General features: G+C 41.2%; 1 protein-coding gene across 1 annotated transcript; it reads left to right on the top strand.

Annotated features, from left to right (window-relative positions):
* The first annotated feature begins 1,682 nt into the window (after nt 1-1,682).
* On the top strand, nt 1,683-13,124 carry LOC124263610 (cell adhesion molecule 4-like). Its single transcript, XM_046698261.1, has 8 exons — nt 1,683-1,742; nt 3,223-3,576; nt 4,393-4,692; nt 5,187-5,453; nt 6,169-6,291; nt 11,576-11,689; nt 12,315-12,330; nt 12,713-13,124. Exons 1-8 carry the CDS (start codon nt 1,700-1,702, stop codon nt 12,876-12,878), a joined length of 1,383 nt encoding a protein of 460 aa, XP_046554217.1. The 5' UTR covers nt 1,683-1,699; the 3' UTR covers nt 12,879-13,124.
* The last annotated feature ends 1,262 nt before the right edge of the window (nt 13,125-14,386 follow it).

The raw sequence follows: 14,386 nt of genomic DNA, 5'->3' as shown, positions 1-14,386 counted from the left end.
ACAGACAGGTGCGACGCCGTAACCCTCAGCCCCAGACACTTCAGCAACTCGCACAGGCACTACAGGCAGAGTGGGCTGCGATTGGGCAACACGAGATTCTGAGACTTATTCGTTCGATGCCGAGGCGATGCCGTGCAGTTCTGGATGCCCACGGTGGTCACACGAGGTATTGACTTCAGCGCCACCACACGTCTCCATGTGACACTCAAACTGACTTTCCTCGAGTTGGTGCCAAAGACGGATAAGTCTGCATTCCCAGTGTGCAATTTCGCTATATTTCATTGACTCATAAAGCCTACAAGATGTTTCAAAATAAACATAAAAATACAGTTGAAATTCCTATATGCGTTTCTTTTTGGGAGAGTATAAGGAATTGTAAAAAAAACTAAATAATTATTTGATCTAACGACTGGCTTAAATATGTTGAAAATGCGGTAATCAGTCTACTAATCTGAGAGAGAAAAATCACTAGAAACTTGAATGAAAACAATGCCTGAAAATATGGTGACCATGACAACGCCACTAATATGAATATTGTCACCAAATTCTTAGTTATTGTTTGTTGTGATTGTGTGAACCGACACTGACGACCACGTCAGTACCTAGTGTAGCCACCCCTCACACGAAAACATCTGCCCATGCCCTCCTAAAAGTTGTTCCATGGGGTTCATACCTGGCTGCTTAGCAGATCCCCATGTGCGAAAAAATCCAACACTATCCTTCGATGACGACTGAATTCAAATGAAATAAACGTCACCTAGCACATGTTCAGAACGATAATAATGACGCCACACTGTGAAATAATTTCACTTGCGAAAGAATGATTTACAGTTGCAACGTCATGGTTTTTGAGAAGTTCTTTGATCTTATCTTGTTTACATCATGATTATTGCCTCGAAAATGCACAAATATGACTGAAACGTTTTTGTGTGGAGGGTTACACATAGTATGTGTAGTGAGTAGTAAGTCCAGTGACGTCACTCATTCATAACGTTGGGTTATGTATCAATGCGCCGATACAATGAGAAAGGACGAAATATGCATCGATTTGATCCAAAAGTGGTAAGATTTTAGGGTGTGTAAGAAACAGATTACTGTACTCGTTGTAAGATAAATGGAGTCTGACAAACTCTCGTTTAGTTTCTTTTGAGGCCCGGGTTAGAATTGATCTTCAGCAACCCATGCTTGTCGTAAGAGGCGACTTACGGGATCAGTTGACAAATGTCATCGTATCCAAATTGCGAGGATCGATGCTGATGATGTTGATCACATGGTTGTCTGATCATTTACAGAGTAGTAACGTTTACATCTTGATGTGCAGTGCTAAAGAGTAAATACGGGTACATATGAGAGTGATTGAGTGAATGAGTGAGTGAATATCTTTTTACGTCGCTTTTCGCAAAATTTCAGCAATATCATGGCGGGGGATACCAGAAATGGTCTTCACACATTGTACCCATGGAGGGAATCGAACCCGGGTCTTCGGCGTGACGAGCGGACGCTTTAACAACTTGGCTACCACAGAGTAGACAGAACCAGCACGCATGACAACATAGTGTCCAATATTCGACTGCCCAGTCATAACGACACTAGTGTTTCAACAAGCAGGGACATGGTTCATGTGACAAGGAAATAGTGTCAAGTGAAACTACACGAACATCAACAGCTCAAATCTTTCAGTGTTAACCAGCTGCTGACTATGTTTCTGTTTTACACTGTGACCGGGTTATTTCATGTGTGTGGTATGTATCTGTCTTCACATTCTATATAGCCATCTTTGTGACTGTTTTCTTAATTAATACTGGATATTCTGTCAGTAAGCATACGTAATGATGACTGGTATTATTTTTGCGTGCAGGTCAGTATGAACTTATCACGCCAGTTTCAAATATGTTTTGTTTTCATATAGCGCCTAGTACCAGTCGGTATAGTTGCTCACTGGACGCTGATCACAATCTGATTATTATTACCCTGGATAACCGAAGCTGCCTGTAAGGCGCTAGAAGATTAATAGTCACATGACTTATCTCACCGGGTAACCAGTTTCTGCTGTACCCAGTTAGTATATGATATGTTAGTATGTTCAGCGTAGTGTAGGCCACATGTTAGTATATGATAAGTTAGTATGTTCAGCATAGTGTAGACCACATGTTAGTATATGATAAGCTAGTATGTTCAGCGTAGTTTAGGTAACATGTTAGTATATGACATGTAAATGTGTTCAGCGTAGTGCAGATCACATGTTAGTATATGATATGTCAGTATGTTCAGCGTAGTGTAGAGCACATGTTAGTTTATGATATGATAGTATGTTCAGCGTTGTGTAGATCATATGTTGGTATATCATATGTATGTATGTTCAGAGTAGTGTAGATCACATGTTAGTATATGATATGTTAGTATGTTCAGCGTAGTGTAGACCACATGTTAGAATATGATATGTTAGTATGTTCAGCGTAGTATAGATCACATGTTAGTATATGATATGTTAGTATGTTCAGCGTAGTGTAGACCACATGTTAGTATATGATATGTTAGTATGTTCAGCGTAGTGTAGACCACATGTTAGTATATATGATATGTTAGTATGTTCAGCGTAGTGTAGACCACATGTTAGTATATGATATGTTAGTATGTTCAGCGTAGTGTAGATCACATGTTAGTATATGATATGTTAGTATGTTCAGCGTAGTGTAGACCACATGTTAGTATATGATATGTTAGTATGTTCAGCGTAGTGTAGATCATGTGTCAGTAATGTGTGTAAGATATGTAAGTATAGTGCATACATGTATATGAAGCACTGTGTCTGGGATATATACATATTATACAGTGTAAACAATCATAATAAACAATTACATAGATACATTACAAAAATGTGACAAAGTTTGTTTGTATATATTAAGAATACAATCGTTAGGGTCCATAGATATCACTTTATGGACTCCTCTAAAATTAATGTAATTTACATTTTCCGAAAAGTTTACATTAAAAATGCAAAATTGTGTCTGTTTGACAACTCATCCCACAGAAAATACTATAACGCCTCTTCATAAAAGTTCTTTCCTCTTTACATGATGTTGTCTCTTTGTTTGGGGGCTTATATGTGTGTGGTATGTATCTGTCAACTAGTACTATATTGAGCTGACTTCAATAAGGTGCTTGAATAATTCTGTCAACTGTTAACCTTGTTTTAACGACGAATACTTGTTTTGCGTGCAGGTCTTGCCTCCATAACAACTGGATACCCACACACTGTTACACGTGTTGGCGACGATGTTAACATAACCATGAACCCAGCGAATGTCACATTTCCATACTACCTATGGATGAATGGTTCGGTAGCTGAGAGACTGTTACTGGTCATGCCTAAGTCACACCGTGTATGGGTACTCAACACCAGTCACACCGGCTACAGGACCAGGATCAGATACACCAGTGAGGACTCGCCATCACAGACAGGACAGCTGAGGTTTACCATCTACAATGTTTCTGTACAGGACGCTGGTACTTACTACTGTCAAGGAGCCATTAGACAGACAGTTACTGGATGTAGACAGGTCCTCGTTGTAACACGTGAGTAGGATATGGATTTAACAGACTATTATTTGAAGAATAAAGCTGGACTATCTTAATGTATCTCCAACATAATTAAATAGCTGTTCAGTCTTCTACTGCAGCAGAAGAACTTTTGGTGAGGTGAAATGGGGGGTTAGATTATTGTATAAATGGCGACATGGATACGGGTGTGTGTGTATGTGCCTGCGTGATCGCGCGTGCGTATGTGTGTTTGCGTGTGTATGCGCGCGTGTGTGTGTTGTATGCATGTGTGTGATGTATGTGAACTATGCTTGTTCACCGACCAAGAAGCAGTGTCACAGTTTAACATGGATGAGTGTATCCGAGTCGATCAGTCTTGCATCTTTTAACACACTTGCTATAACGCACCTGGTAGTGACACCGTCGACCCTCCTCTCTCCGGAAAGTACATTTAACTCGTTTCAGTAGAGGCAGCCAGTAGTTGTGTGGTAACTATCATATTTAATCAACAAAACGGTAAGGAGTATTAGGATCCAGTGAACATGTATTCCCTGCTGTAACTGTGGAACACTCAGTGAGTGAGTGAGTGAGTGAGTGAGTGAGTGAGTGAGTTTTTAGCAATACTCCAGCAATATCATGACAGATAACATCAGAAATGGGCTTCACTCATTGTACCCATGTGGGGAATCGAACCTGGGTCTTCGACGTGACGACTGAACGCTTTAACTATTTAACATTTGATAGATAATAATGATAAACAGTATATAAATACAAGTATGAAAGCATTTAGTAACATCTTGTTCAATGGCACTCGTGTTACGGTCTGAGCACATTTGTTATATTTGTTCACAGAGAAGCCAACCAGACCTAACATCACCGGACCTGCCTCACCTGTATCAGGTGAGAATGTCACCCTGACATGCTCCTCCTCCTCCCGGAGTCTACCCCCGGACCATCCCCCACTGACCTTGACCTACATTTGGAGGAGGGACAGGACCCGGGTAGAATCTGGTGATGAGTCTCCTACAGGTGGAGATGACCTGACAATAACCCACATCAGCAGAGAGAACCATGGAGACATCTACAGCTGCCAGGCCGTGGAGGAGGGGCTGGAGTCTGACTGGAGTCACGGACATGTCCTGGATGTTCTCTGTTAGTAAGAACTTACTTTGTTTTAGGTATAGAACTTCGTGTATCTTATCTTTGAAACTGTGCTTCTGAGTGATAGTTTTCTCACTAAATTTTATCCTGAAGTACCGTGTTCTGTGTAAACGGAACAGAAATTCTTATTGTGAAAGTTCGAATAGGAAATATAGGCAGGTCTGATTTAATGATCCATTCAAAGTTTTAGAGTTCCTGACGCTATCGAAAATGCTTCTATTTTCACGGCACTGTAAGCTCACCTGGATATGTTGTCAAGAGTTGTACATAGCAACAGAGTGGGTAAGTGAGTTACAACGGTGTTTTAGTTGTAGTCTGTACTTATTGTGGGAGGAAAGCATAAAATGATATGGGTCTGAGACGTTTACCATTTTGTGAATCCCAAGACCACAGGCCAAGCCAAACAACATGTCTTCATTCACTGAAGCAAACTGCACTTATATCTCAGAATAGTTAATCAGCTGACCATCTCACATGCATTACAGATGGACCTGACAAGATACAGTTTGACGACACAAGTGACAAGCTGGAGGTAGAAGAAGGGAAACCTGCAGCTGTGAGATGTTCTGCTGACTGTAACCCTGCCTGTACTGTAACCTGGTGGAACGTCTCCAGACAGACGGTGATTACAGGACAGGGGGAGGCTGTGTTGTCTTTACCAGCTGTAGATGTATCTGTGTCTGGACTGTACACGTGTCACGTCAACAACACACATGGGAGTGCATCACGGAACCTGACGCTGAAGATCTCCTGTAAGTCAACACTTCAGTATCAGAATCTGTTATATACAACCTGTTTTGGGGGATGACGCCTGTTGGGACGGCCTCTTTTCGTACACCTGATCGTGGTGGGTAAAACACCTGCTAGAACACCTGCTGGAACACCTGCTAGAACACTGAAAGTAATGGCACCCAAAGATTTAAAATAACAAAAGACCTTTTAGATGTCACTCAAAGATTAAATATAATTAACCATTTGAAACCGTTATATTGATGAAGAATTTAATTTTCACTATGATCTGATGGCATTATCACTCCAATGAGTCTTAACTTTCAGATTCTCCAAAAATCCCAAATGTTTCCGTTAATTCGAAAAAATCAATTAGAAACCCAGCCCTACAGAATACAGTGCTCCTGAAACTCTATTTATATGAGGAATATAATTTGACACTTTTCGTTACATATTTCCGTTTCTTCACCCTGCACAAATGAGAACACTGATGTTACCGACATTGCATGTCCTCCTGTGAAGCTGATGTTGACAATGACGTTGTTGTTGGGGATGTACAGCGTACCTCATCAATCACTTACAAAGCGTGGCACGGAAAGGTTATTTCAGATGAACATCGCAAGTGTCAACCCATTTAATATGTTTTGAATCAGGTAAAACCTCCCGAAGAGGCTTGATGTTACATGATTATACCCGTATGCATACTGAACTGAATATTGTCCATATTAAATGTTTCAGCACGTGTAGTTACTGAATCTAGTGTCGTTACCATCGTCCCCGTGGCTGCTGTCTGTTCCGTCCTGATCGTGGTCATCGCCGTTGTCGTCATCGTTGTTGTTTGTAGAAAACAGAGGCGTGGAGGTAATCCGGTGTGATGTGAGAGTGAATGAAGATAACCCGAGAGTCACGTAAAGTTGTCATTACGTTTACATCACGTAATCGATGTGTGTGTTCAGTGTATCGTCACCCGGAAATAGTTGGCTCCATAGAATAGCAAGGTCAATGCTTTCAAATGAACAGTCACACGATGATAGTGCATAAGAAAGATAGACACGTTCCTTTATGTGAGTGAGTATGGTTTTACGCCGCTTTTAGCAATATTTCCGCAATATCACAGAAGGGGACACCAGAAATTGGCTTCACACATTGTACCCAAGTGAAGCATCGAACCCGGGTCTTCGGCGTGACGAGCGGACTCTTTATCCACACATGTACTGAATTATATATGACAGTGTGGGACAATGCTTTGGGTGAGATAGGCGGGGAGGGCGATGTTGGATGGTTACTTCAGAATACGGTGTACCCCCAAAACGGATATATACCAATACTAACCAGCAAAAGAAAAGCAATTCAAGAAATCAAAACTCACACTGAATCTTGAAATTTAAGAGCCAAGGAGAAAGGGATATATGTGAGATATTTTTCAAAGACAAGTTCAGATTTGAATACGCGATACATGGTACCCTTAGAAGAATTCGAAATCTCTGCGCTCCATGTTTGGGTTGTTATATCATCTAAGCCTAAGGAGATAATAGTTTTAATTTCATTGAGAAAGACAGCTGGTTGACTTACCCAGCAGATGCTATAGCCTGTTTCATTCAAAACGGCTTCCACGGATTTGATCTATTTTTGGTTGCTATTGTTTATGCAGGCTTCATTATATAACATTTGGTATACAATTGTTGACAGCTTTTGTTCTTTACCAGATAGGAGTCTAGCCCAGAAATATACCATGCGACATTTGATAGAGTTATTTAGGGGTACCCTTCCAAGTTCTCCATATAGCATTATAATGGCGTGCTTCTCTTAACGGGAATGAATTTGCGTAAAAGTTTACATGAACGGATTCTATAGATTTACAGTTTTCAAAACCCCATATTTCGCAGCCGTATAACAGAATTGGCTTAACCATGGTGACCTCGATTTGTCACCCAACGGCGCCGTTCCAGTCGATGTCTGTTGGTGAGGATGGGTCCACGGTAAGGTCGACGGCAATGTAAGCCTGCCGCTAGGAGTCGTCAACGCACAGTTCTTTCGCTGATAGGGCGCCCCATAGACCCAATCACGGCATTAGCAGTGCTTACTGCCGCCTGCAGACGGTTCCGGAGGTGCTGAAGTTGGATTATCCGGTCCTGTCTTTGTGACGTCACACGGGGGTGTACCGGAACGGGGCGATCAGAAACGCTGCCAGTTGCCACTACCCGTTGCTGCAGACGAGTTATTGTCGAAGGGTGCACCTAAAAATGTCGGTCTACACGAACTTGTCGAACTCCAGCATTCAGCATGCCTATTGCTTGGTGTCTCTCCATTTCACTTACACGTGGCATGTTGCGGTGAAATGACAGCATTACGACACTGCCTGCATTTGTAGCCCTACGTCCACACTCTGCACGTGTGTCATGCATTTCATCCTTGCTTGTTTCTCCCTAATGATTTGGAACACCATCCTGCATGGTGAATGCTTTATCATCACCACATCATACTTGTGTTAAAGTATCAAATCCAAACTCATGCTGAAAAAGTACAATTTTCATGAATTCTGAGTTGCGTTTCTATTGCTGGTCAGTATATATACACCTATACAAACGTTAAGCAATACTAATATGTTTTTAGATGTAATGTCTTTACTATAACTGTAAAACATAAATAATACTTCGGTATGTAGCATCTGATGTCCATTTCCACCCAGTTACTCAGTAAAACGTTATCTGGCAAGCATTTCACTTTATATTGACATGTTATACATTTTCAAATGATCATTTTGTCCTATTTATACTTCCTTATATCATATTTTTCACGTCCGTGTGGTGGATTTTGTTTAAATGTAAAGATGTCCTTGATGGTGTCTATTAGTATTCATTCAGGAAGTAAATGTGGGGAAATTGAATCTGAGACCAGCCTTTAAGGAAGAGTTTATAGTGAGTGAATATGAGCAATATCACGACGGGGACACCCGAAATGGGCTTCAGACATTGTACCCATGTGGGGAATCGAACCCGGGTGTTCGGTGTGAAGAGTTTATACCCTTAAGAGACACTATTATTGAGATCATATGCAAAACCTTTCACACCCATAAATAGAGTGAAAATTGAATATCTATGTCATAAGCTTACATGAGAAGTTAGATGTAAATTACTTAAAACTGTGGTGGTATCTACTTGACATGTCCTTTTCTGTGTGTGTTTCAGTCCAACATAGACTCATTTCACTTCTCTTATATAACCGTCAAGATGCATTTGAACAGCCTGAGAAATATGAATCATTTCTTTTATATAACCCTAAAGATGCTGGAACAGCTTGAGAAATATGAATAATGTCTCTTTTATAACCGTCAAGACGCTTGAACTGCATTTGAGATATGAATCAATAGTGTGCACACATTTACATATTTGATGGCCTTTAGCTTTCAGTGAGTGAGTGAGGATGTTTACGCCGCTTTTAGCAATATCCCAGCAATATCCCAGTGGGAGACACTTTAACCACTAGTCTTACCATCCCAACAAGGACTTCAGGACACCAGTGTTACTTAGCTGACAGTCACATATCGTTCTACAAATTTCAAGTTATTTATGTCTACTTCAAAGGTATGCAAGTATACGAGCAATTCGTTTATCATATATTTTTCATCTAACATTTTGCATCTACACAATTATATCTTTCAGGAAGGGGAGACATTCATAGTCGGTGAGTATCTGCTATCCAGTGGGTAAGGCAAATGGGTAAATTTAAACTTAGTAGTATCTGCTCTTTTCAAGGCTATTGGGTAAACAGTTGGCAGTATCTGCTATCCTTCAAGGCTATTGGGTAAACAGTTGGCAGTATCTGCTATCCTTCAAGGCTATTGGGTAAACAGTTGGCAGTATCTGCTATCCTTCAAGGCTATTGGGTAAACAGTTGGCAGTATCTGCTATCCTTCAAGGCTATTGGGTAAACAGTTGGCAGTATCTGCAATCCTTCAATGCTATTGGGTAAACAGTTGGCAGTATCTGCTATCCTTCAAGGCTATTGGGTAAACAGTTGGCAGTATCTGCTATCCTTCAAGGGCTATTGGGTAAACAGTTGGCAGTATCTGCTATCCTTCAAGGCTATTGGGTAAACAGTTGGCAGTATCTGCTATTTTTGACAGCTATTTTGTGATTTGCCACATTCTGAAAAAAGCGGACTGTTTTATAAATATTCCTTGATTCCAACCACTTTCTACATTTCTTTCCGCCCAGCGTTGTCACATACATCCTTGACGCAGAAACTACGACGGGGATACCAGGAGATAGAAGGTTCGTGTTGTACGTCATCGTAGACCCTTAAACGTCACATGAATTCATTCAGATAAACAGGTCGTAGCGAATAATTAAAAGGGCAATGTTATGAACCATGTCTGAAAACAGTCCTGGAATTTTAGCTGTCAACATAGAAAACTAAAGGCCTATCATAAACTATTAGCTCCGAGTGACCTTGGGCGTTGGGGTATCCCAGTGGTTAAAGCGTTAAAGCCGAAGGCCCGGTTTCGATTCCTGAGATGGCATCAATGTGTCAGGCCCATTTCTTGTGTCCCCTGTCGTGATATTGCTGTAACATTGAAAAAAGTCGCGCAAAACCCAACTCCCTCACTGACTGACTGACCTTCTATTGGAACGTGTATCGGATGCTGTCCATATATCGCGTCTACGGTGCTAGATCAGTGCACTATATTCAAACATGTACGGATATGTGATCGGTGCACAATAATACAGGCATCTGTGCTTAACCTTGCAGTTTGTATGCATAATTAACTGCTGAACATTGTCACTTTCAGAGAGAGGATACGTTCATCAGCGGTGAGTATCTTCATCAATCTTCAAGTAGGATGAATAAATATTTCATCTCACACAGTGATACATAGCTGAAGATCTGATATAGAATTGATCCTCAGCAATCCATGGTTGTCGTAAAAGTTAACAAACGAGATACGGTGGTCAGGCTCGCTGACTTGGTTGACTCATATCATCGTATCCCAATTGCGTAGATCGATGCTTATGCTGTTGAGCACTGGATTGTCTGGTCTAGACTCGATTATTTACAGACCGCCGCCATATAGGTGGAATATTGCTGAGTGCGGCGTCAAACAACAAACAAACCGACATCGCTATCAGAGCAAAACTATGCACGATTCGGAGCGATGTAAATTGAGAGTGTGTCACAGCTTTATAACTTCCTTTTTCATTTTACTCAAGTTTAATACTCATTTTATCATCTTGGTTTCGTATCACAGGGAAGACGAAAACGACGGAGCTACCAGGAAATAGAAGGTTGGTGTCTAAAGGTTAACTACAAGCATGATGTGTAACGGCTGTGAAACTCGAACTGTGAGTGTATGGTACTGATATGTCGATTGAATGTAGCTCGAACTATCTCCCGTCTGAAGTCCAGAAGCCTGGAATAGGAGTCGTGTCTTAAAACCCATATACATTGGATATAAGTCAAATCGTCAAGGTTACGGTGTAATATTTCAAGGAAAGGGAAAAATACCGATTATATGATTTAAAATACCCATCATAGAATAGTTAATATACTGTAAATATACATTTCCTAAGTCAAATCGTTTATATTATATATATAATACTTATGACACTTCTTAATTTCCATGTACATAACAAGGATTCGGTGATATGCCATGTTGGAAAACAGATCCACTGGCCTGTACAGCTGTAACAGGTCATACTTCCCGTCATACATCAAGAATGATTCTTCCATCTTCATTGCTTGCTTCCTTTGTTGCGTTATGCGATGTAGACAGGGTTCCAGTAGCGTATAAAGAATCGTAGTTTCTTTGAAAAAGTAGACACAAATAGTATTTCCTCCTAATGTCCTAAACCCAGTATCTATGCACTGAAAGGAATAAGGAATATTAAAGACGAATCCTTTATGTTTCAAATACGATGTTGACAGGACTCTGTTAGCTAATGAAAATCGATCGATGTTTCATTAAAAAGACACACAAAACCCCAGAACTTCCTCTATTTCCTCCTTATGTTCTCAAACCAATATATGCATTTAAACGAACAAGGAATATTAACAGAACATTTCTTATCATTCATATACGTCTCTGCGTTCTCATATAAATTACCATACTAATTACATATTTGTTAACTGTGTGTTATATCAGAAGGTGATGACAACGTCGACGACATCGTCCCCATCGTAGCTGTCTACTCCATTATGCTCACTGCTGTTGCAGTTGTGGTGGCAGCAGTTACTATTCTTGTCTGCAAGGACGTAAAAGGTACGATGAATACATGAATCTCTTTGAATGCAATGTAAGTTTCAATCCCTCCTCCACTCTCCAACACACCACAACCAACACGAACTTACACCAAAGTGAAGAACCAGGTCAGAGCTGGTCTTCTACAACTTATTTGCAAGCTCGTCATAACAAGTGAGAAACGCTGGCTGATTATGGCCATGCATGTATACCCCAGTATCCCAATTGCGTAAATCGATGCTCATGATATCAGTCACTGGGTTTTCTTGACAAGTCTTGATTATTTGAAACAATCGTAATATAGCTGGAATATTGCTGAATGCAGCGTTAAACAGCAAACCGTCATGTCTGTAGTTCACCTTCATATGCTGAAATCTTTTTTTCCATTTTGTTTTGTAAAGGCTGTTTTGACCAGTAATTTGGGCAGTCGGGAGCCAAGTGGTTAAGGCGTTCACGCCAAAGACCTAGGTTCGATTCCCCACATGGGTACAATGTGTGAAGCCCTATTTATGGTGTTCTGGTTTTGGTGATGTTGATGGACTGTGCTAACAGCGACTCAGTCACTAACTGTTATTCAGTAAATGGAAACGTGGACGAATCTTTCCGTTTAGAAATTTACAAGTTTGTCTTTGCTTTATTACTGCAGAAAACCAGGACAGAAGGTACATAAGTTTATTGTTTCACATTAAGTGCTGGAGTTAGGTATGGTAATAACCAGTTAACAAACCCTCATATATGTGTCCAGTTGCAATCTCCTGTGTTAAACACCATTTACTCAACTTACCCCAGAAAACTAGACCCTAACTGAATAAACGAAGCCCGTATAGATTATCTGTGGAAATGACGGAGAAAGTCGTAATTGGATCTATGTAAGAAATGTACGATTTGTTATGAAAGGATTGCAATCTATGATCACTGTTGAGGTCTTTTTTAGGATTTCCAATCCATTTATGATTTCTGTTCCACGCAGCATGAAAGCAAAATACATACACTTCTGTGCAAGACAACTTTATGTGCAATGTAAGTGTAATGTTGTAATTACAGATGTGGTGAATATCTTACTGTGATGGCAGAGAGATTGTCCCGTGACTTCAGTGATGTACCTTGTGCTTCCAACAATGACGGGGATGTCTTACCCCTGCATGATTACGAGCGACTCCTGAGGGAACAGTTTCACATCTACACGTCTCTTCACCCTTCATCTTCCTAACTGAGGACCACAGTTCCAGGTGAAGCAGAAACTGAGGCAACAGTTCCACATCTACACGTCTCTCCACTCTTCATCGTCCTCCATCGAGGACCACAGTACCAGGTGAGGCAGAAACTGAGGCAACAGCTCCACAGCTATACGGCTTTGTTCCTGTCAGGTCTTTTGCAACGAACCAGAGTACCAGGTGAACCCTAACGTACAGTTCCACATCTACCCGTCTCTCCACCATTTGTCTGTCTGTACCGAGGACGACAGCTCCTCTAGTCAGCACGATTTCCACCTCTACACCCTACACCCTACACCCTACACCGTTCCAGGAGAAGCCTAACGTCCAGTTCTACATCTACCCGCACCATTTGTCTGTCTGTACCGAGGACGACAGTACGAAGTAAAGCCTCTAGTCATGCACGATTTCCACCTCTACACCCTACACCCTACACCCTACACCGACCACAGTTCCAGGAGAAGCCTAACGTCCAGTTCTACATCTACCCGTCTCTCCACCATTTGTCTGTCTGTACCGAGGACGACAGTACGAAGTAAAGCCTCTAGTCATGCACGATTTCCACCTCTACACCCTACACCCTACACCCTACACCGACCACAGTTCCAGGAGAAGCCTAACGTCCAGTTCTACATCTACCCGTCTCTCCACCATTTGTCTGTCTGTACCGAGGACGACAGTACGAAGTAAAGCCTCTAGTCATGCACGATTTCCACCTCTACACCCTTCATTCTCCTCTACAGAGGACCACAGTTCCAGGAGAAGCCTAACGTCCAGTTCCACATCTACCCGTCTCTCTTCTCTTCAGTTCCCCTATAGAGGACCAAGCACTTGGTGTAACGTCATGGGCATGACAGCTTCTCTAGTTAACATCTCTCAGCCGAACACCACGGCGGACGATACGAAGAAACCAAGGAAGCACTGATGATCTTCTACAGTTGAGGTCGACATCGACACTAAGACTTATAGGATAGGTATTTCTTCTCATATCATAAATCATGCCAGCACATTTTCTTTGCCTGTAACAGACTTAGAGAAGGGATGCAGTGCAGTAACACCGGAATGTCTTTTGACATCAAATATATCACCCCGAGTTGATAAAGTTACAAATATCCTATGCTTGCCGAGGATATTTTTACTTTTATCAACGAGTCTTGATATTTTTTATATCAGAAGACACGCGGATGAGATTCTATCTATCATCAAAAGTCATTCTTCATTATGTTTCAATGAAAAATGTACATCTCTGAACACGGTACTGACTTACAGTGCAGCGATGCCATAGCATTGTGACGTCATCAGGATTTTGACGTCAAAGCATTTTGAGTCATGTAATTGATGATGTCATGGCATTGTACAAAATCTGCTGTCAAAACGATTTCTCCAAGGAGATATATATCGTTTGATCTCACACAAGCAATATCTCCTGTGGAACACAGTTTTGGATGATAATTAGAGAATACTAAACGATGTCCCGTGTAATACCATATTTATGAAACTCGTG

The sequence above is a fragment of the Haliotis rubra genome, unplaced genomic scaffold, assembly GCF_003918875.1.
Source record: "Haliotis rubra isolate DU_JTF1 unplaced genomic scaffold, ASM391887v1 Scf89, whole genome shotgun sequence".
Classification (NCBI taxonomy): Eukaryota; Metazoa; Mollusca; class Gastropoda; order Lepetellida; family Haliotidae; genus Haliotis; species Haliotis rubra.
This window is presented reverse-complemented; position numbering and strand designations above follow the sequence as displayed.